Below are 25,351 nucleotides of genomic sequence, written 5' to 3' on the forward strand. Positions count from 1 at the left end.
ATACAGCTTGTCTGATTTATGCTTATTTCCAACAATATCTCAGAAATACAAATGTATTTACAGCTAAAGATCAACATGGTCGGTGGTTTTATATACTAATAGGCATACACATTATCCATTTGCTATAAAATGTTCCCTTCTCAGCATAGTTCAAGCAAGGGAGGGAAATAACTATACAATGCATGCAGGGAATTAGAGTTCTAAATTGCAGTGACACAATACTGAGTGGGAAATAGTGAACTATAAATTCCAGAATGCTTTGCAACTCCCAGAATACTGTGCTTCTTCCTCTAAAACTGAACTACATTCAGAGGATTGAAAGACATAGAAACAAACAATCAATTGTCTTTTTCTCTGCAGTTTTACTGCAGGTGGGGAGAAAAATCCAGAGGGGGCAGATGCCCCCTTTTGTCACCCTCTGTAGACACCCATGATTATGAGGCATCTCAGAGATTGTTTTAAAGGCAATTTTTACCTTGGGAACTTTGTATCTCATTAAGGGGAGTTCACAAATATATTTTATGTTAAGGAGAGATATTAAGTTTATATAATACTCAGTAATATATGCTAATGATTTCTCTAAATGCGAGTGATTTTTTTAAAAAAATTTGGCTCTTTTTTTTTTTAACATCTTTCTTTATTAATCAATAGTGTATAGTACATTATTTGGGCTCAGTTTCACCGAAATCACCTCGCAGGGTAAAATATATATAACAGTACAGCAGTATACAGCATAATATCCATATGTAACATATATCATCATCAAATATAACATAGATCATTGTCTTTATAGTCACTTAGAAACTTCAAATCGTACCCTCCAATTTCCTGTCATTTATAAATCTAAGACTATATATATAAACCATATGCAGAACAAAATTCAAAGATAGATACATATATAATACATCATCTACTATATGTAACTTTGATTGATATTTAAGGCCAAAGACAATGAACACTTATTGAAATAGTTTTCTATTTAGGTAACAAACACTTAACAAAAAATAAAACAACATCCATCTGCTACATCCATCTCCTCCCCTCCGTATCGACAAGACCAACATCAACTCAATATTGTGTTTAAGATTGATAACCAAAAAAATTCCAACTAGTTGTTGAAGGAGCATATTACGAAAATCGGAAAATCTAGGTGGGTATATATCTTTCCAATTTTTAAATATCAAGATTCTAATTATCATAATTATCGTATTTAATATCCTGGTATTCTTAGGTTTAACCTCAACTAGATTCGGGTGTATCAGAAAAACTATATGATAAGGTTGCATTTTAAAACTATCACAGAACTGCCTAATATACCAATGATTGACTTTACTCCAGAATTGGTTGATTTTTGGACAATAAAAAACCATATGTAGGATGTCTGCATTTAATAAGTGACATTTTGGACACCACTGTTATCTCGAAGAGGAGAATTTAGACATTTTAAGCGGGGTTAGATATGTATTGTGTAGTAATTTCGTATGAGATTCTTTCCAAATATTTGAGATGTTCAATTTCTCTAAAATGGAAAAGCTCTGGGAAATACTGACTTGTTCGAAACGGGGAAAATACTGGAGCCAAAAAGACACCAGGTTTTGAGAAAAAAATTGTCCCTGTTTTGCTAGCATAATATTATATAGGAGGGAGATTGTGAATTTGCCCGCTGCCGCTTTTTTAATACAATCGTACATTTCAGACCACTGAACATCCATATAGCTATTCCACTCTTGTGAGTTAATATAATGTCGTGTTTGTAGATAGGCAAATAAACTATGTCTAGGAATTTCAAATACATTCAATATATCAGTAAAAGAAGAGATATATCCAGAAGTTGAAATTAACTGGTATCTATATTTAAGACCCTTTTGAGCCCAATCCTGATATGTTAGGTCATGTATTCCTGGGATAAACTCAGGATTACCTTGGATTGGCAAGAAAACTGAATATCTATAATCTAAAACTAAAATACTACAAATCTTTTGCCATGCAATAATAATATTTTTAAATGATAAGAGATTGAAAATATTTGACGGAAGTTTTTTGATTGAGCAATGCAGAACTGCTTTTAATGAAAAAAGGGCTATGAGTGTACTTTCTATCACCTCTGAAGACACTTTATTGGAGTCACTCAGCCATTCCAAAGCTATTTTAGCTAAAGTGATCAGATTGTAAAGTCTAATATCAGGTAAGGCAAGTCTGCCATTCCTTTTTCTTTGACAGAGTTTCGTGATTGATATACGTGCCTTACGTCTTTTCCATAAAAATTGAAAACATGCCGCATAAAACTTGCAGATTTCATGATTAGATATAAATAAAGGGAGATTCTGAAGTAAATAAAGTATCTGTGGGAAAATAATTATTTTAACTAAGTTGACACGGGCCTGTAATGAAAGAGGAAATTATGCCCAGTTCCTCATATCAGAGATCGCTTTTTCAAACACCGGTGTAAAATTAACAAATCATCAGCATAAAGTGAAATTTTTACGGACGGTGTACCTACTCTTATCCCTAATAGTTCTGTACGAAGCCAGATTGCTAAGGATTCAATTGCGATATAAAACAGTGGGGGTGATAAAAGGCATCCTTGATGTGTACCTCGCCCTAATAGGATTTTATCAGAAAGATCGCCATATATCAGAAGTGCTGAGTATGGATTATTATAGATCTTAGCAATAAAATCTAAACAATGACCTGTTATCCCTAAGCATTCTAATGAGTATAGCAGGTGGTCCCATGATATAGAATCAAACGCCTTCTAGGCATCGATAGATAATATCGCAAGATCCTAAGCTGGCTTTATCTTTTTTGAGTCAAGTTTTGATTTCAACAAAAATCGAGTAATTTTTCAGCTTTGCGTAAATTAGGAGTTACCGATCGTCCATTCATAAAGCCGGTTTGATTGGCATGGATTATTTAAGGCAAAAAGTTCTTCATTCTGTTAGAGATAATAGAGAGAAGGATTTTATAGTCTGAATTTAAAATGGATATCGGTCTATATGAACTTATCTGTTCAGGATTTTTACCCTTCTTACGAATTAGGGTTATGTTAGCTGCCGTAAAAAAGATTAGATATAGGGGAGGGAGTTATATAGTAATTGTTAAAAAGCAGTACTAATATATTACTTATTTCTTCTATGAGTATTTTATACAATTCTATAGGGATCCCATCTGGGCCTGCTGCTTTATTTAGTTTTGCATTTTTTATTGTGAACAAAATTTATTCCTTCAAAATTGGTGTATTCAAAATTTCTAGCTCAGATAAGGAAAGTTGTGGTATTATAATTCTGGACCAAAAGAGTTCTTTATTCCCTTTGTCTATCGGTTGTATACTATACAGTTTTTGAAAATATGCATAGAATGCCTTTCTAATATTTTCATTATCTGTGAATCTCTCTTGGTCAACCTTAATGGCCGGGATATAATTTCTACTTTTACAATTTTTAGTAATTTGAGCCAAATATTTGGCCGAGCTGCCATAGTGGCCTCTAAAACGGTTTTCGATTTTAGTCTCTTCCTCAAGACACTGCTGTTTAAAATATACATCTCTTTTAATTTTACATTGATTATAATATAACCAGTTGCTCTGGGAAGAATAGTGCTTATATCGATTAAACGTGTTTCTGACTTGGTTAGATAAGTGTCTTTCTTTTAATAAACATTTCTTCTTATAATGGCATACATAAGACTTAATTTGGCCTCTAAGGACAGCTTCGAATGTTTCTCAGAATATCTCACTTTTATCAAAGTACGAAATATTATTACGATAAAAGGCTTGCCATTGTGATTTTAGCCAGTTAATAAATTTACTATTCTTACTTAAATAACTTGGAAAAAAGAAACTGGAATTTTGAGATTTTTTCCTTTGAAAAGAGTGGATAGCCAATGAAATTATCGCATGGTCCGAAATAATAATATCATGGGTCTGAGGGCATAAATTAAACTGAAGGAGCTGTTCTGATATTAGAATGTAATCAATTCTTGAAAATGTACAGTGTGATTTGGACTCACATGAAAACAATGTGGTATCGGGGAATTTAATTCTCCAAATATCATTGAGTTTAAGTATGGTACAGAATTTTTTAAAGTATCTGCTAGCTTTAATATCTTGTCGATTACTCCGAGACATTCTGTCAATATTCGGGGAAAGTGTCATATTAAAGTCTCCACCAAGTATTAGACTAGCAATAGAATAAGGATAAAGTTTACTTTGAATTGTGTCCCAAAATCTAGTAGAGAATTGGTTTGGGCCATATACATTACATAGGGTGTATTCATAGCCTTTAATAGAAATCTGCATTATAATAAATCTATTGTCTGGATCACATTCAATACTGATAATTTCAAATTCCAAGTTCTTATTAAATAAAATGGCAACTCCACATTTCCGACTTACATAAGAAGTCGCTATAACCCGTCCTACCCAGCGTGATCTTAATTTCGGGAGTTCAGCCTCTTTAAGATGGGTTTCTTGCAAAAATGCAACATCAGGGGAATGTTTGCCTAATTGAGATATAATTTGTTTACGTTAAATAGGAGATGTTATCCCACCAACATTCCACAATAAAATTTAAGTGATGGTATCATAGTATCTTAAGAATATATGTATATATTGCCACGAGTGAGGGGGAGGGGACAAAATGCCGAAGGAAGGAAAGAGAGTGAAGGAAAAAAAAAAAAAAACCCCACCAAAGAACAAAACAAAACTAAGATTAAATCAAACTGGATAGAGCATCTGTCTATCCAAAAATACAATTTTTACAGATCAGACTATCAAAAGTCTATACTGGGGTTTAATGAAAAAAATAGAAATATTGCTAATTGCATGATTTATCTTTTGTAAGAAATTCTCTAGCTTCTTTACTATTATTAAGTGTATTAGTTCTACCGTTATTTTCCACAATTATTTTTGCTGGGTATATCATCCTCACCTTGTAATCTTTATCTATCAGTTGGGGAAAAAAGGGAGACATTTATTTTCTTTTAATCTGCTTTCGTTGGAAAAATCTTGAAAAAGAAGGATTTTACGGTTATCTATCATAAATGGTAGGTTTTTGCGATAATATTTAAAGTATTCCAATTTGTCTTAAAAATGTAAGACTTTAAATATAAGCATCCTGTCACGACTGGGGCCCTCATGATTGGGTCTATTTAAACCAACTCTATGTGCTCTTTCTATAGGAATGGGTAATTTTTCTTTTGGAAAACCTAACATCTGTGGGAGTAGTTGGGAAGTAAAATATATTAGATCGTCATAGGCCGGTATCTCAGGGAGACCCCCTAGTCAGATGTTATTGCGTCTAGCATGATCTTCAATATCCTCAATTTTAGCTGTAAGTAATTTATTATCATGTTTGTTAACTATTTCTTCCTGGCTATTAAGCTGGTCTTCTATATTAGAGATCCTCTCCTCTGCTTCTGTTAACCTAGATGCAAACTGTTTTTGGTCAGACGCTATTGCTGCAATTTCATTCGTAATGCCACCTAGTTCTTTTTTGATAGAGTCTAACTGAGGGGAAAAAAATTATGACAGTTGCATCATTAATGCTGGATATTCCAGAGGGGTGGATTGGGTTTCAGTAATACTCTCAATACTGTTATCTAGTATTTTGGATTTCTTGTCTTTTGCTTTTGGGGGCATAATGGGTGATCTAGTTTTTGAACGAGTGAGAAATCTTTCCATATGGGAAATAATATATATGTGTATATATCTATATATATAGGAAAAAGGATAAAGAGTCTAAATAGCTCAAAATATAAAATGTAATTATTTGGGCAATGTGAGGGGAAAATTTTTTTTATACTAGAGCCTTACTAATGTGAGGTGACTAGGCTCCTAGTGAAAGTGATAGTGTTAAAGCACCAGTCAACACAGTAGATTAGCATAATCAGCAAATGCAAGATAACAAGACAATGCAATAGCACTTAGTATGAACTTTAAATGAGTAGTAGATTTTTTTTTCTGACCATTTTAAAAGTTATGTCTTTTTCCACTCCCCCCTGTACCATGTGACAGCCATCAGCCAATCACAAATGCATAAACGTACCATGTGACATCCATCAGCCATTCACAAATGCATACACACTTATTCTTGCACATGCTCAGTAGGAGCTGGTGACTCAAAAAGTTTAAATATAAAAAGACTGTGCACATTTAGTTAATGGAAGTAAATTGGAAAGTTGTTTAAAATGGCATGCTCTATCTGAATAATGACATTTTAATTTTGATTGAGTGTCCCTTTAACAACTAAGATTGGCTGTATAATAGCAATAATCTTATAAAGTACAAGATTTATACAGTACAATCAAGAAACAATCCAAAACACCAGTTATTATTGCATTAAAACATTAAAACACTATTTTATTTTCCCTTCTTTGCAGAGATAATATGGTGACCTAGTAAAAAATGTAATTAGAGACCAGGTTTACACATCTAAGAAATAGAACAATCACCAACCTTATATATCTCGTGGATAGAGGAGCCTTGCCTTAAAGATATTGGAATATCACAGAATTAGTTATCTATTTATAACAGACCAAAAAAATGTTATAGAGATGCAACACTCATCTACTCTAATGCCGATTCCCAGAAAGTGCAATTGGTTTAACCTCTAAAAACCAAGTTAAAAATTAGACAAAAAGGAAGAGTGTCTGGGATGGCGCTCAAACAAATGGGGAGCTAAGAGTCAAACTAGGTGATGTGCAAGGCTCTGATATTGACCATATGTGTGTGTGTGTACTAGTGGCGTTATAAAAAGGTCAAAAGCAATAAACTAATCCGATGTAAAAATAGCAGGAATTAGAAAAGAATAAATTTAAGTATGAATAATGTTTATTACATACAATAAAAATATAGTGATGCCGGTATCTAAAACAAACACAATAAGTTTAAAATTATGATCAAGTGATCTCTTCTAAAACAAATGACAGAAATAAAGATACATGAGAATTCTTAAAAACCTGTTATGCCCTATTAGTATCGCAACATTGTCCAGCAAGTGGTTATTTGTGCAAACTTGTAACCAAAAAATTCCGGATAGCTTGTGTCCTCCTTTCCTTAGTGTTAGGGATAAGTGCAGCGTTCTCTGCAAGCGGTAGGAGAAAAACGCTGTACACAAACAGTTCCAGGCTGCAGTGCAAAGGTGTTCCGGTGTGAAAGGTGCTCTGATGTGAGTGACTCTTTAACAATCCCACAAAGTATGGTGTAGGATCGGAGTTCCAAACAGGATATGGATAACTGAGGGGTTAGTATGAGTAGGTCCTGGGAAAGGGATTATACATATGGGGCAAGCTCAAACAAGTTTTTATAGCTTCCCGATGTACCCGTCCTATCTACTTACGTACCCACTCTGTTGCTAACAATAGTCTTATTAATCTGGTGCACAGGAGCAATCAGCAAATCTACGCGTTTCAGCCGCCAGGGGCCTTTATCAAGATGCCTGATTGCTCTAATCTCCATGTTTAAATATCCCACGCTGTCTCCTCATTGGATCAATTTGGACCTATCAGATCTTTTACTCAGATGGGTGGATTCTCTTAATTTAACTAGTCGAAGTCTATGTTTGAATATAAATACTACCAGTTCATTTTATACAGTTAGAACATCTATAAAAAAGCGATTTAAACATAAAAAATAGTAGAAGATAGTTTTGAATAAGATAGTTTTTTGGACTCTTTTACACCTGCTCAACCGACCTTAGTTTATTGCTATATGGCCTTACAGACTTTTAATGAATGAGCATGTTGGGTGATTTCTTAAAGGGCTGGTGAATCCCGTAGAACTATTACTTATACCTCAGAATGTATATATGCCTAAAGATGTATATATATGGCGTATGAAATTAGTTTATTATTTGCAATTGTTATTTGCATTTTGTAGGAAACTATAGTGTAATATAATTTTTCAATAAACTAACCCTCCTATGTGTGGTAAAAGCTGCTTATGAGAGATGCTTCATTATACGTTAGTTGCTTTTAATCTTCAATGTGTGGTTTAAAGGGGCTTTACACTAATATATATCCCAGAAAGCGAAATACAGAATTATAAATATTATAAAAATATTATAAAAAATATTATAAAAAATACGGAAAGTATAAAAATATAAAAGATCCTTTATAAAAATATATAAATTTAAAATTATATAAATATATAAATTTATAAATTTAAAAATCTCTTATGATATTATCTCCACCAATTATTTCCTTATGTAATATTATGTAGTGGAATTTTTTGGGTGTTTAAAATAAAAAATAAAAAACGATAGATTTAAAATTAAAATTATAAATATGATCAGGGGCTCCGATTTTAAAATAGTGTATTCAAATCCAATTCTGAGTTCAGCCCTTGGGGGTATAGGGTTTTAAAATTAAATATAAATTCTGCCTCTTTCTTAAGTAAAATATTATTAATATTACCTCCTCTAACTCCTAAATTAATGTGTTTGATGCCCCAATATTTAAAATCTTTCAGGTTACCATCATGTATGTCTTTGAAATGGGTATATAATTTTGTTTCTGTGGAACTGTGCTCAATTTTCAAAATATGTTCACGGATCCTATCCCTCAAAATTCTACTTGTCTGACCAAAATAAAATAGCCCACAAGAACATTTAATGCAGTAGATAGTGTTCATGCTAGAACATCTGATCAGTTGATTGATCTTATATTTAAAACCAGTGTTTTGTGACATTATTTCCTTATTCTTATGACTATATTTGCAGGATTTGCAAGTGTTGCATGGAAAGAATCCATTCAGTTCTACCCCTCTTAGATCTCTATCACTTGAAATGTGTTTAGGTTCCTTATATTCACTCTTGGTTAGTATGCGCTTTAGGTTTCTAGCTTTCTTAAAAATGATGTCAGGGTGATTCTTTACTTTGTTACCTAGTACATGGTCCTGTTTAATCAGGTGCCAGTGTCTCCTTAGGATTTTTTTCACTTCATGGTGTTGTGAACTGAATTCGGTTATGAAAGGTACAAAGATCTCGCTCTGGTTGGGGATATTATCTATATTTCTTTTGCGTTTATTTGATAGTAGAGCTTCCCTGTCCATTTTAGCTACTTCTAGTTGTGTATTGCTCAAATGTTTGTTATCATAGCCTTTATCTATAAACCTCTCTGTTAGAACTTTCGATTGGGCCTGGTAGCTTTCTGAGGTTGAGCAATTTTTTCTAATCCTCATATATTGTCTCTTTGGAATATTCAGTTTCCAACGGTCCAAATGACAGCTGTCTGAATGGATATAATTGTTGGCATCTATGCTTTTAAAATAAGTCTTAGTATGAATGTTGTTGTCTACAATCTCAATTTCAACATCTAAAAAACTCAATTTTTGGCAACTATATTCGTGTGTAAAGGATAAACCTGATGTGTTAGTATTTAGATCCATTAGAAACGTCTCTAATAATTCTACATCTCCCCTCCACACTATAAAGATGTCATCTATAAATCTACAATAGAGCACAAGGTTCGCCTCCCATGGACCATTGAATATATGTATATTTTCAAAATGGCCCATGAATAAGTTTGCGTAACTTGGGGCGAACCTTGTGCCCATTGCAGTACCCTTCACTTGCAAGTACATATCATTACCAAACAAAAAACTATTGTTGTTTAGTATAAAACTAAAGCATTCTAATAAAAACCTGTTTTGTGCTTCAGGTAATTCCCAATCTAGATCTAAAAATGATTTGATCGCTCTAATACCTTTCTCATGCGAGATGTTGGTATAGAGCGAATTAACATCACAGGTGACCAATATATAATTTTCTTGCCAATTTAAATGCTTAATTTTATTTAGAAAATGAGTGGAATCCCTCAGATAAGCTGGTAGTTTAAGGACATATTTCTGCAAGAAAAAATCTATATATTGGGATAGGCCCGATGTTAGGGATCCTATCCCCGAGATGATAGGCCGGCCAGGTGGGTTTCTCAGATCCTTATGAATTTTGGGGAGGAAATAAAAAGTTGGGGTTTTAGGGTATAATGTATTTAAGAAATTATATTCAGATTCATTAATAATTCCCACTCCTTTCGCTTTTAAAAGTATCTCCTCTAATTTACTTTGTTGTTTCTTTAAAGGGTTTAATTTAAGTTTACTATAAGTTGTTTTATCCTGTAGAATTCTATTAGCTTCAGTAACATAATAAGTTTGGTCCATGATGACAATCCCCCCGCCCTTATCGGCCGGTTTCACTATTATCTCTGTGTTATTCTGTAATTCCTTCAATGTATCTACTTCTTTCCTGCTTAGATTCTTTTTTATTGTTTTATTTTGGTCTAGTAAATCTAAATCTCTTTTGATATTTTGTTCAAATAGTTTTATATGTTCACTTTTTTCTTGTATGGGATAAAAAGTGGACTTAGCTTTTAATTCAGTATGAATGTAGTTGCTGTGTATCTTACTGTCTTGTATGGGATTTCTTAGAAAATGCCTTTTAAGCGTTAATTTCCTAATGTACTGGTTAATATTGATTAAGGTTTCAAACTTATTGAGTTTACAGGATGGTGCAAAACTAAGACCTTTCTCTAATACTTTTTCTTGTTTCTCATTTAGAGTCATTTTACTCAAGTTAAATATACCCACTTTTTTAGTACTTATGGATTTATTTATTATCTCTTTACTGTCTTGTTTAGAGGTTCCTCTCCCTCTTCTACCTCTAACCTTCTTTTTCCTTGTACCATTCTTGGTGGTTTTGGGGTTTCTATATAATCTCTGGAGGTCCCCGCTATTGCGGGGGAATCTCCTAAAAAATTACTCCTGGTGGTATTTTCCTGTATGTTAGAATGTGACTGATTACTATGATAATATGCCCTTTGTGGGCTGTGTGTTTGATCTAGTACTGAAAACCTATTTTGTAATGGGATTCTCCAATTTAGATGGTCATTGTATGAATCTCTTTGATTACCTCTCGGAGTGTTTTGGCGTTGCATGTAATGATTTCCAGATATGTTATGTGATTGTCTGTATTGGTCATCTGAGATGCTTATTGTTGTATTGATTAACATATTGTCTATTATCATTCTGTCTATAGTAGTTGTCTCTATGTCTGTGTTGTTGGTCAAATCGTCTATTATCATTGTATTCATAATAATTTGTTCTATTTTGGTGTCTATTATGATACCAATTTGAATTATCCCTTTGATAATGTCATATAAAACTATTTGAACAAAATATCAAAAGAGATTTAGATTTACTAGACCAAAATAAAACAATAAAAAAGAATCTAAGCAGGAAAGAAGTAGATACATTGAAGGAATTACAGAATAACACAGAGATAATAGTGAAACCGGCCGATAAGGGCGGGGGGATTGTCATCATGGACCAAACTTATTATGTTACTGAAGCTAATAGAATTCTACAGGATAAAACAACTTATAGTAAACTTAAATTAAACCCTTTAAAGAAACAACAAAGTAAATTAGAGGAGATACTTTTAAAAGCGAAAGGAGTGGGAATTATTAATGAATCTGAATATAATTTCTTAAATACATTATACCCTAAAACCCCAACTTTTTATTTCCTCCCCAAAATTCATAAGGATCTGAGAAACCCACCTGGCCGGCCTATCATCTCGGGGATAGGATCCCTAACATCGGGCCTATCCCAATATATAGATTTTTTCTTGCAGAAATATGTCCTTAAACTACCAGCTTATCTGAGGGATTCCACTCATTTTCTAAATAAAATTAAGCATTTAAATTGGCAAGAAAATTATATATTGGTCACCTGTGATGTTAATTCGCTCTATACCAACATCTCGCATGAGAAAGGTATTAGAGCGATCAAATCATTTTTAGATCTAGATTGGGAATTACCTGAAGCACAAAACGGGTTTTTATTAGAATGCATTAGTTTTATACTAAACAACAATAGTTTTTTGTTTGGTAATGATATGTACTTGCAAGTGAAGGGTACTGCAATGGGCACAAGGTTCGCCCCAAGTTACGCAAACTTATTCATGGGCCATTTTGAAAATATACATATATTCAATGGTCCATGGGAGGCGAACCTTGTGCTCTATTGTAGATTTATAGATGACATCTTTATAGTGTGGAGGGGAGATGTAGAATTATTAGAGACGTTTCTAATGGATCTAAATACTAACACATCAGGTTTATCCTTTACACACGAATATAGTTGCCAAAAATTGAGTTTTTTAGATGTTGAAATTGAGATTGTAGACAACAACATTCATACTAAGACTTATTTTAAAAGCATAGATGCCAACAATTCTATCCATTCAGACAGCTGTCATTTGGACCGTTGGAAACTGAATATTCCAAAGAGACAATATATGAGGATTAGAAAAAATTGCTCAACCTCAGAAAGCTACCAGGCCCAATCGAAAGTTCTAACAGAGAGGTTTATAGATAAAGGCTATGATAACAAACATTTGAGCAATACACAACTAGAAGTAGCTAAAATGGACAGGGAAGCTCTACTATCAAATAAACGCAAAAGAAATATAGATAATATCCCCAACCAGAGCGAGATCTTTGTACCTTTCATAACCGAATTCAGTTCACAACACCATGAAGTGAAAAAAATCCTAAGGAGACACTGGCACCTGATTAAACAGGACCATGTACTAGGTAACAAAGTAAAGAATCACCCTGACATCATTTTTAAGAAAGCTAGAAACCTAAAGCGCATACTAACCAAGAGTGAATATAAGGAACCTAAACACATTTCAAGTGATAGAGATCTAAGAGGGGTAGAACTGAATGGATTCTTTCCATGCAACACTTGCAAATCCTGCAAATATAGTCATAAGAATAAGGAAATAATGTCACAAAACACTGGTTTTAAATATAAGATCAATCAATTGATCAGATGTTCTAGCATGAACACTATCTACTGCATTACATGTTCTTGTGGGCTATTTTATTTTGGTCAGACAAGTAGAATTTTGAGGGATAGGATCCGTGAACATATTTTGAAAATTGAGCACGATTCCACAGAAACAAAATTATATACCCATTTCAAAGACATACATGATGGTAACCTGAAAGATTTGAAATATTGGGGCATCAAACAAATTAATTTAGGAGTTAGAGGAGGTAATATTAATAATATTTTACTTAAGAAAGAGGCAGAATTTATATTTAATTTTAAAACCCTATACCCCCAAGGGCTGAACTCAGAATTGGATTTGAATACACTATTTTAAAATCGGAGCCCCTGATCATATTTATAATTTTAATTTTAAATCTATCGTTTTTTATTTTTTATTTTAAACACCCAAAAAATTCCACTACATAATATTACATAAGGAAATAATTGGTGGAGATAATATCATAAGAGATTTTTAAATTTATAAATTTATATATTTATATAATTTTAAATTAATATATTTTTATAAAGGATCTTTTATATTTTTATACTTTCCGTATTTTTTATAATATTTTTTATAATATTTTTATAATATTTATAATTCTGTATTTCGCTTTCTGGGATATATATTAGTGTAAAGCCCCTTTAAACCACACATTGAAGATTAAAAGCAACTAACGTATAATGAAGCATCTCTCATAAGCAGCTTTTACCACACATAGGAGGGTTAGTTTATTGAAAAATTATATTACACTATAGTTTCCTACAAAATGCAAATAACAATTGCAAATAATAAACTAATTTCATACGCCATATATATACATCTTTAGGCATATATACATTCTGAGGTATAAGTAATAGTTCTACGGGATTCACCAGCCCTTTAAGAAATCACCCAACATGCTCATTCATTAAAAGTCTGTAAGGCCATATAGCAATAAACTAAGGTCGTTGAGCAGGTGTAAAAGAGTCCAAAAAACTATCTTATTCAAAACTATCTTCTACTATTTTTTATGTTTAAATCGCTTTTTTATAGATGTTCTAACTGTATAAAATGAACTGGTAGTATTTATATTCAAACATAGACTTCGACTAGTTAAATTAAGAGAATCCACCCATCTGAGTAAAAGATCTGATAGGTCCAAATTGATCCAATGAGGAGACAGCGTGGGATATTTAAACATGGAGATTAGAGCAATCAGGCATCTTGATAAAGGCCCCTGGCGGCTGAAACGCGTAGATTTGCTGATTGCTCCTGTGCACCAGATTAATAAGACTATTGTTAGCAACAGAGTGGGTACGTAAGTAGATAGGACAGGTACATCGGGAAGCTATAAAAACTTGTTTGAGCTTGCCCCATATGTATAATCCCTTTCCCAGGACCTACTCATACTAACCCCTCAGTTATCCATATCCTGTTTGGAACTCCGATCCTACACCATACTTTGTGGGATTGTTAAAGAGTCACTCACATCAGAGCACCTTTCACACCGGAACACCTTTGCACTGCAGCCTGGAACTGTTTGTGTACAGCGTTTTTCTCCTACCGCTTGCAGAGAACGCTGCACTTATCCCTAACACTAAGAAAGGAGGACGCAAGCTATCCGGAATTTTTTGGTTACAAGTTTGCACAAATAACCACTTGCTGGACAATGTTGCGATACTAATAGGACATAACAGGTTTTTAAGAATTCTCATGTATCTTTATTTCTGTCATTTGTTTTAGAAGAGATCACTTGATCATAATTTTAAACTTATTGTGTTTGTTTTAGATGCCGGCATCACTATATTTTTATTGTATGTAATAAACATTATTCATACTTAAATTTATTCTTTTCTAATTCCTGCTATTTTTACATCGGATTAGTTTATTGCTTTTGACCTTTTTATAACGCCACTAGTACACACACACACATATGGTCAATATCAGAGCCTTGCACATCACCTAGTTTGACTCTTAGCTCCCCATTTGTTTGAGCGCCATCCCAGACACTCTTCCTTTTTGACTATTTATAACAGACCATAAGGCTCTTGCTGCAAACTAAACAACATAGTAAAGATCAATCATGAAATACAAAAAAAAAAAAAAAATGGGAAACCCTAGCGGCACATAGTTATCATAAAAAGTGCCAGCTTAAACTTTTCCGGCTCAAAAAAGAAAATATAGCATTAAGAACAGAGTTATGTCTCCATAGTATAACAAATATACTTTGGTATTTACCAATTCTTATTAAATTAATATATATTCATAACAGATTATGGCAAAATATATACAACTTTTGTAATGCTTGTATAGTAAACATAAAATCCATAATTCTTATACGGTGCACAAAAAGTCCAAGATAATAGATTTATGTCTCTTTAAGTTAATGGACTTAATAAAAGAGGGCTTTAATAGCAGGGTAGCGTCTCAAAAACTGCAAGATTTAAGATGAGAACCCTTGCAGAAATGGCTTTTTCTTAAAGTGTCAAGCTTTATAATAGGACACTTAAAGCCTGAATAGCACCCCTTTTCTGTAGGCTGATTTTGCCATAAGATCCAAAGTTACTGGATAGTCATCCTTAAAAGCTGGATAGCGTCTCTTTATGATGACAGATTATAAAGAGTTCTTTGACAACTAGATAGCGTCTCTTTAATTTTCCAAGTTATTATATCTTGGGCTTAGAGTGGAATACTGGCACCCAAAGACAGCAAACTTTATATACAAACCCTTATAAATATATATAGACCCTTAGAGAATAAATAGCCTCTCTTATCCATACATAGTAGCCTTTGAAAAAAGGAAGTAGGTTATTAGAATACACAGACTTTGTAGCAACATAATTTAGCCAATTTAGGGTAACAGGGCTTGCAGGAGGTTTTTAGGCAACTGGAAAGTGTCTCTTTATAGTGGTTAATTTACAAAGAAATCTTTAGCAGCTGGATAGTGTCTCTTTAAATTTTCCATGTCAATATGTTGTGTACTTAGTAGCTGAGTAGAGGCTCCATAGAACAATAGGCTTTTGTAGACAAACCCTTGTTCATAGAGGCAGGCTAGCGTCTCTTAACAAAATTTCTAATACTTAGAATATATAAGACCCCAGATAGCCATAGTAACGACAGTAGCAGATTTAAAGTTCTTGAGTTCAGTTGAGTTCTTAAGTCAGTCAAAATATTGCCCCCCTTACAGGGATAGCTTTTAACTTTTTAATTTGAGCTGTGTGCATAGGCATAAATATACAGGAATACCAGTTCCATCTTTCGGGAGTGACAGTGACCTTTAATTCATATTAACCGCCGAGAGGCTGGTAAGTTGGATTCCGAATCACTCCAGAAACAAGACTCACCTGCCTCAATCAGCGTGTTACTGATCAACTCTTCCACTTCCCAGCACACTTGTAGCGTAGGGCTGTAATTATTCTCACCCTCAGACGATTTCCAGAAGCCGGCTCATACACAAGCACCGCATCCACTGCTGCGTCCACTGCTGCTAAATACGACCGGAGGCTTGTAACACTCTCTCAGACCCTCCTCATGTCCTGAGAACGGGAAAACGTTGTGGCGTGTGCCAGTACGCCTATTGGCTATGTGGTGACTTCTTCCAGGAGCAGTCAACTCCAGTGCCGACAACAAACTCACAGCTATGAGGTGCGAGCGGTAAGGGCTGCAGGATATGGGGCACGATGAACCACCGGAGCTCAATACACAGAAGCAGCTTGGTGCACGGGAACCACTGATCACGCACAAGTCTCACGCTTCACCTCAGGCTCCGCCCCAAACAGAAGTCACCAAAAACTCTTTGTGTTAGTTGTTTAAAATCTTATGACAGAATTTGGCTCTTAGTGATCTTAGAATAGGCTGAGTGTTATGTACCGTGCATTTAGACACAAAACAATTAAAAAGAGAGTTTTAGTTCTCATAAATGCACAACAAATGAAAACAAGAAAAAGCAGAACGTACTTAAACTCTTGTTAACAAATAGGCTTATTTAATAGCAAAACTGCAAACTTTGTAATGAGAATCCTTCAGATTTCCTTTATTTAAATATATAGGATCAATTCAGTGTCCTTAGCACTGCAGGTAATGGGTCATAATTACTGAAACCAAGAACTTTCTGCATTGAGCTCTGTACAGAAATTATTTTTGTAAATCTATTGGTAAATTAAAAGCATTTCAATATGGATATTCTGAATGTCAAGTATTCATGATAAAATACTGTTAACAATAAACAAACAAGACACTACCTTGAAAACTATTAGAACTACTAAACCACAACATAGAACTGAGATTATTTCCTGAGATTTCCCTGACACTCAGGAGATAATTACATCACACAGGGAGCTAAAATAAACACTTCATCCAGCAAAAATACAGGTAAGATCTCTTTCTAACTTTTGGATATTTTATTGTAAATTCTGATACATGCATATTAAAAAAAATAATACATTCACTGACTTTTTAAACCTGTGAACCTCAAAGTAATGTGTTCTGTATCTAGAATCTTGGTAATTTCTATTATTTATTATCCATGTCATATTTACATCACATAAAGAATATATGGACATAGTCTATCATCTCACAGACAGTATTGCTAGTAGGAGCAATATTGTGATATCCAATAATGACCATTGCAAGTACATACCACTCCGTATTATTAGCTTTAGAATCCATCAAACAGGCTTTTAATAATGCGTCAGTCAGTTAGTTAATCTTTCTGACTGGTATTACTAATATATTAATTGCATTTTAGTTTGGCATTCCATTGCTTGTTTGGTATTGGATTTTTAACAATGGATACTGGTTGTTGCAGGAGTAAATTTGCTACAATATGTATATTAATTGTATATTAATTGTACAATTATAATTTTAGAAAACTATTATTATTTTTCTCGACACTATATACTAAGCTTTTTTAAAAAAAAAAAAAAAGAAATTGCTGGGTATTAATTTGTCCATTTCAGTTCCTATTACTACAATAATTACTTTTTTTTTTACCAACATGACATATGTTGTAATTATGAAATTAAAATTAAAACAGAGATCAGATAAAAGACCACTGCAGAACATTTTTGCTATATAAGACACTGAATAAATGCTCCTTACACCTCCTTTATGGACACATATCTGATGCCTGTGACCTGCAGTCCTTTTATGCCAGCTATATACTAGCACCAGTCCCAAGACCAGATGCATGCCATTAATAGTCAATTTATTTTCACATTAGATTCCACATTCATGCCCCATAAAGACCCTTTAGGTTTACATCAGACCCCAGACACAAGTCCATTTAGCCTTTTATGCAAGTTTCCTAAAACTCCATTATGCCTGCATTAGACCCAAGAATTGATGTGTACACCTGTAGCTAATTTTCTGCCCATATAATTTGCAGAGTTCAAATATATCCCATTGAAGTGCCCATTTTATATCTATATAAAATTTCAGGCCAGATTCATTTCCCTGACCACAAATGTATTCATCATAAACCAGACCAGGTGAATTTCCCTTAATCCCCCCTTAACTACTCTTGTTACAGCATTAAAAATAGAATTGCATAACCATGATTTCCACTCTCTAGTTAGGCCCTGCATTTTACCCTGCCTCTCATTGCCCCAGTGAGTGATGCTATGCCATTTGAGCCTGCACACTGCATGAGGGGCTGTGAAGGTGGAGTGAGGAGAGGAGACAGCATTTTTTCTGGTTTCATAATGGACACAAGAAAGGCATTTCCTTCGAAACTAGCAGTGGTGCCCTGGGGATAGCACCCTAAGCAAAATCTGGGCTGGCCCTAACCTGCAACAGTGGCCCTCCTGATACAGTCTTATAGTCTGACCCTATTTATGTTTTACTTGAATAGGTATAAAAATATACTGATTAATTAAATGATACAGACATTTATAACTATTTCAATATTTGTGCAAATCAATTAATTGTCTCAATATAATATGTTTAGATTCACCAAATAAGCCAAAACTTCAAGGGTCAAATGTTATGACTGAAGGAAAGCAAGTTGTTATTAGTTGCATCGTAGAACATACATGTGGTTCCAGTCCTCCGTCTCTGCAGTGGAACATGGAAGGTCATTCGGTAAAGCAAACTGAAGAACCGTTTAAAGAAGGAATTTGGAGATCAGTTTCAGAACTAACATATTTACCTTCATATGAAGACGATAGAAAACAAATAGAATGCACAGCGACCTATCCTAACAAACAGAAAACTTCTGGAGCAGCCATACTGAATATTGAATGTATGTATTAACAATGAATAATATAAAACAACATTGTTCATGTTATTTTTACACTGTAAGTATTCCTTATTTATTATGGTAATACAGACATTTTATTAATGCATTAGGATATTGTTGGTATTATAACCTCTCATCATTCTGCATATTCAGTTATAAACTGGAACACAATTTTCTTTCCCTTTTACTTTTCTTATTCTGTTTCTTAATCTATTTGCTAGAACACATACTAAAATCACTTAAAGCAATGAAATACTACCATCTCTTCTGTCATCCACCATATACTCCTTGCTCCTTTCTTACTCTTTAAATTTTCTAATAAAACCTTTGGAAAACACCTTTCAACAGTTGTTACCATAACAAAAATTCTGAGTTCACATTTGATAGTTCTTAATTTAACATAATACCATTTAAACTATACAATGCTCTCTTTCACCCTTGCACACATACAAGCAGGTCCTTTTTACCACCCACGAGCTCATGTCCACTCACTCTCCACTAAGTTATTTGCCACCCCTATAAAAACTTGCCAGACAGTATATTCTTCCTTATACAAACATCACCAGACATTCTTCCAACCTTACACAGACACATAGATGCAATCATATTTCCTGCACTTAATCACAGCTCAGATGCTCTTCTTTTTACACTACATGCACTCTCCCACCCATATGTATACACAGAGGTACGTCTCATTCACCAGGCTTCACTCTACTTTTGCTAGCCATATGCATCTTACCAAGTGCTTAATCTTCCTTGTACGCATCACCAGGCATTGTGACTCAATTCTATCTTTAACACCCCCCACACACACACACACAGATACTCTTCTCACTCTTATGCATACCCCAAGCTTTATGCTTATATATATATATATGTATTCTTCTATTTTTATACACACTGACCATGTGTTTTGTACTCTTATAAAGACTCACATGCACTCTCTTACCCTTATACAACCATGCTTGTCTGCTGTTAAATAAACCTATAATTGCTTTATCTTTCAATTACTTAAAGGGACAGTATACTGAAAAATAGTTTTTCCCTTAATGTGTTTACAATTGCTTTTTTTACCAACTGCAGAGTAAAAAATGTATGAAAATGAGCTTATTAAGGGTTTTTTTGTGCATATTAAAGCTCTGATTTTGTGTTTTGAAACCACAACCTAATAAAATGGGTTGAGCTTGTAGGTATATTCAGATCTCATTACTGTATCACATTGTGTACATATACCTGCTTCTTTATCATATATATCTGTCCATATACAATCACCAGTACTTGGAGAGAACAATGGGAAATCAACATTTTATTACCTTATCTCTGCTATATCCCACTGGGAGTGTAATTTATTCTGCTGGCTGTGATTACACAGCTTATCTATAGCTTGGACCTGCGGCCACAAACTTTCAGAATAGGTGGGGATACCACATGCTAAATCAACTATTTCAAATGCCAATATAAGGGTAAAGGAGCTACTTGTAAATAATTTAATACACTCCAGCAGGTAAAGTGGATCATTGGGAACAAATTAAAGTGGAGAACATTTTTGAGTAAACTGTCCCTTTAAAGTGTGATTCTTATGTGGGTTAATAGGATAAGTGGGATATGTTAGCTGTGATAGCTAAATGATGACATGCAAAAATAATAAAATGAGATGCACTCAACTGGGAAATCACAAAAACTAGAAAAAAATGAAAAAAAAAATGTATGCTTACCTGATAAATTATTTTCTTTCCTGGCATGGAGAGTCCATGAATCCATTCTAATTACTAGTGGGAATTCAACTCATGGCCACCAGGACGAGAAAAAGAACACCCCAGCAAAGCTTTAAGTAAGTATCCTCCCACTTCCCACAATCACCCAGTCATTCAGCCGAAGGAATATGGAAAGAGAAGAGGACACAAACGGTATAGAGTTGCCTTAAGTTTAGAAATGACAAAATAAAATAAGCCGTCTAAAAATTTAGAAGAGGGCGGATCTTGGACTCCATGCCAGGAAAGAAAATAATTTATCAGGTAAGCATAAACTTTGTTTTCTTTCCAATGGCATGGAGAGTCCACAAATACATTCTAATCACTAGTGGGAACCAATACCCAAGCTAGAGGACACAGAATGGAAGGGAGAACTAAACAGACAGACCTAAACAGAAGGCACCACTGCTTGAAGAACTTTCCTCCCAAAGGAAGCCTCAGGAGAGACAAAAACCTTAAATTTGAAGAATTTGGAAAAGGTATGCAACAAAGACCAGGTGGCCACCTTGCAGAATTGTTCCACAGAAGCTTCAGTTTTAAAGGCCCAGGAAGAAAAGACAGCCATAGTGGAATGAGCCATAATCCTCTCAGGAGGCTGTTGTCCAGCTGTCTCATAGGCCAACCGAAGACACTTTTCCAAAAGGAAAGAGTAGTAGAAGAGGCCTTTTGCCAGAAAACACAACAAAAAGGGCAGTAGAATGCCGAAACTTCCTAGTAGCTTGAAGATAGAACTGCAAAGCATGTACTACATCCAGGTTATGTAACAGACATTCCTTATGAGAAGAAGGATTAGGACAGAACAAAGTAACGACAATTTACTGATTGATATTGTGGTCCAAAACCACTTAGGAAAAAATCCCAATTTGGTACGAAGGACCGCCTTATCCACATGGGAAAAAAAAAGAAACAAAACCTTCCAAGACAATATCAACAGAGTGCATAGGCTCAAACGGAGCCTGCTGCAGAACCCTAAGAACAAGATTAAGAGTGGGGACTCCAAGGAGGAGCAACAAGCTTAAACACAGGCATGATTCTGACCAAGGCCTGAACAAAAGATTGAACGTTTATGCAAAAGAATCAAAAGAGCAGAGCTCTGACCCTTCAGAGTACTGACTGACAGACCATTCTCCAGGTCCTCCTGAAGAAAGGATAGAATTCGGGGAACCCTCACCTGACTCCAAGGGAACCCCCTGGATTTACACCATAAAAAGTATGTACACCTTATGTTAAATCTTGCGAGTTACTGGCTTACGAGCCTGAATCATGGTATTAATAACCTTCTTTGAAAACCCACCTCTAGACAGGACTAGGCGTTCAATCTCCAAGCAGTCAGCTTTAGAGAATCTAGGTTTGAATGTAGAAAAGGACTCCAATGTAGAAGGACCTTCCTCAGAGATAATTTCCAAAGGGGAAAAGACGACATCTTCACCAGAACTGCAAACCAATTCTGCGAGGCCAAGCTAGAGCAATTAGAATCATTGAAGCCTGCTCCTGTTTGATATGGGCTATCACCTGAGGAAGGAGGGCAAACTGAGAAAAAAGGTAAATTAGACCGAAGTCCCATGAAACCCGCTAGATCGTTGACTAGAGCTGCTTGCGGATCCCTTGATCTTGATCCGTATTTTGGAAGTTTGGCATTTAGAAGAGACACCAATAGAATCAACTTTAGAACTCCCTACCTGAGTGTTATCATTGAGAATACTTCCGGATGAAGGGTCCACTCCCCTGGATGAAAAGTCTATCTGCTTAGATAATACGCTTCCCAGTTGTCCACCCCTGGAATGTGGATGGCAGAAATGTGACAATTGTGAGACTCCGCCCACTGCAGAACGCGAGTCACCTCCTTCATGGCCAAAGAAATTCGTGTTCCTCCCTGGTGGATGATATATGCCACTGAAGTAATGTTGTCCGATTGAAATCTGATAAACCAGACTAAACTCAGTTGAGGCCAAACTAACAGTGAATTGAGGATTGCTCTCAACTCTAGGATATTTATTGGGAGGGCAAAATCCTCCTGAGTCCAAATTCCCTGAGCTCTTAAGGGACCCCAAACTGCACCCCAGCCCAAAATGATGATGTCCATAGTCATAATCTCCCAAGATGGTTTTAGGAAGCACGTGCCCTAGGACAGATGGTCCTGAGAGAGACACCAGGACAGGGATTCCTTGTGAGGAAGATCCGAGTGGTCTCCGTTCCATTGTCTGAGCATGCATAACTGTAGAGGTCTCAGATGGAAAAGAGCAAAAAGAATAATGTCCATGGAAGCCACCATCAGATCAATTACTTACATACAAATTGCCACTGATGGACGGAAAGAGGACTGAAGAGAAGATATGAAGCAAGAAGCTTGGATTTTCTGACCTCCACCAACAAAATATTCATGGAAATAGAGTCTATGATCATCCCCAAGAAACATACCCTGCTATTTGGCACCAATGAATTATTATCCAGATTCACCTTCCACCTGTGAGTGCAGTGAATAGAAAACAGAGAATCCATATGGGATCTTGCTAAATGAAAAGATGGCGCCGGAACCAAGATATCATCCAGTTATGGTGCCACTGCAATTCCTTGAGATCTGGACACTGCAAAAGGGCCCCTAGAACCTTCATAAAGATTTGTGTGGCAGTGGCTAGGCCAAAAAGAATGGCTACAAATTGGAAGTGTTTGTCTAAAAAGGCAAACCGCAGGTATTGGAAATGTTCCTTGTGGATAGGAACATAAAGATATGCATCCTTCAGGTCAATGGTAGTCATGAACTGACCCTCCTGAACCAAGGGAGAATAGAACGGATTTTCTCCATTTTGAAAGACCGAACTCTGAGAAATTTGTGGAGACACTTTAGATCCAAATAGTTTCCTCTTTCTTGGGAACCACAAATAGGTTGGAATAGAAGTCTTGAACCTGTTCTGCAACTGGGACAATCACTCCTATAGAAGCAAGATTCTTGATGCCAATCCCCCTCTCTGTATCCGAATTGCAGATAATGTTGACAGGAGAAATCTGCCTCTGGGGATGCAAAATTTAATTCTATCCTGTATCCTTGGGGGACTACGGTCACTGCTCAAGGATCAGGGACATAGCAAATCCAAGCCTGCTGAAAGAAGGGAGCCTGCCCCCTACTGGATCCAAGATTGGATCTGCAGCGGACACTTCATGCTGATTTATTCTCAAACGAAGGCTTTTTGGATTGCTTGCCCTTATTTCAAAAGGAAGAACAACTATTTTATTTTGTATTTATTTTTTATAGGACAAGATATGGTCCCCAGATAGGGAATGTATCAGATATTAAACTGATAAGAACAAATACTACACTTGATCTTAGCCAAAAGGTGCGATCATTACAGTTTGTCCCAGACATCAGCAGAAATCACCTCAATATAAGGGAGATTATATAAAATTGTTCCCATATGCATAAAATAGGGAAACATAAAATAAGTGTATTAGTGTCCTAAGATCACTAAGATTCTCAATCTGAGGTTGTTACATTATTTCTAAAAGTTAGATGGGAAAAAAATAAAGTGATAATTAGCACCTTATTTCTAAATCTCCTTAACACGAGAAACATTATATTATAGTACTCATATACATTAAATAAGTTAACATGAAATAAGCATATTAGGTCCTATATATATGAACATCATATAGTTTAAATCATTCATACAATATGGTACATTATCATGAAAAGGAACCTGACATGGAAGAATACACAATGTCAGAATTAAAAATTCATCAGCACTTTTAGAGACTGATGAAAAATAAAATAGATGCAATAATATTAAACACCACTAGATGGCATCAAATACCATGAAACATGGTTAAACAGAAATTCTGAAGAAAGAAAATCTTAAACAGCCATAAAAAAACACAACATGATATGCCCTGTAAGAGGGAGAAAAACATCAACCCCCATACCAGCATACCCTCAAATGATGTGCATAAAGAAGCCTAACATGCATAGAGGTATCTCTTAACAAGGAGCATCAGGTCCGGTTCTACACGGATATCTTTTAACCCACAGATACGTGAATGAAAAAACAGAGCACAGAGTATAAACTAAACTGAAAATAAGAGCGCTATTGTAGGCCACTCCCTTAAACAGCTACTCTGCCTACAAACCCCTCTCACTGATAACTAAGGATTGAGGCATTAAAGTGAATGTCAATTTTGATGATAAAGTGCCTGGTTTTTAAAAATTTGATTAAAAACAGGGGCACTTTAATACATTTCACTCGTGTTGTGAAAAAATACTTACCTTTTAAACTTGACAGCCGCTCTAGCTTCCCCCGGTCGTCACAAGCCATTTTTATCAGTCATCCACCAATCACGGCTGTCTGATTCAACGCCGTGATTAGAGGAAATGTAAATTTTGACAAATTAAAGTGCTCTGTTTTAATAGAATTTTTAAAAACCGGGCACTTTAGCATCAAAATTTACATTGACATTAAGGGGCCTAGTTATCAAGCCGTCAACCTCAAATACGCTGGAATTCCGCAGCATATTTGTGGCGAGGCTGATACGCCTTAGTTATCAAAGGCTCGAGACCG

General features: G+C 35.1%; 1 protein-coding gene and 1 pseudogene across 2 annotated transcripts in view; one reads left to right on the forward strand and one right to left on the reverse strand.

The window, feature by feature from the left end:
- LOC128639088 (B-cell receptor CD22) overlaps nucleotides 1-25,351 on the forward strand; it is a 281,839-nt gene that overhangs the window by 95,561 nt on the left and 160,927 nt on the right. For both annotated transcript variants that reach the window (XM_053691238.1, XM_053691239.1), the window contains exon 3: nucleotides 18,763-19,056. In XM_053691238.1, coding sequence (XP_053547213.1) covers nucleotides 18,763-19,056 — 294 coding nt within the window. The remainder of the gene's footprint in view (nucleotides 1-18,762; nucleotides 19,057-25,351) is intronic.
- LOC128639351 (uncharacterized) lies at nucleotides 24,040-24,149 on the reverse strand (annotated as a pseudogene).

The sequence above is a fragment of the Bombina bombina genome, chromosome 8 (assembly GCF_027579735.1).
Source record: "Bombina bombina isolate aBomBom1 chromosome 8, aBomBom1.pri, whole genome shotgun sequence".
Taxonomy (NCBI): domain Eukaryota; kingdom Metazoa; phylum Chordata; class Amphibia; order Anura; family Bombinatoridae; genus Bombina; species Bombina bombina.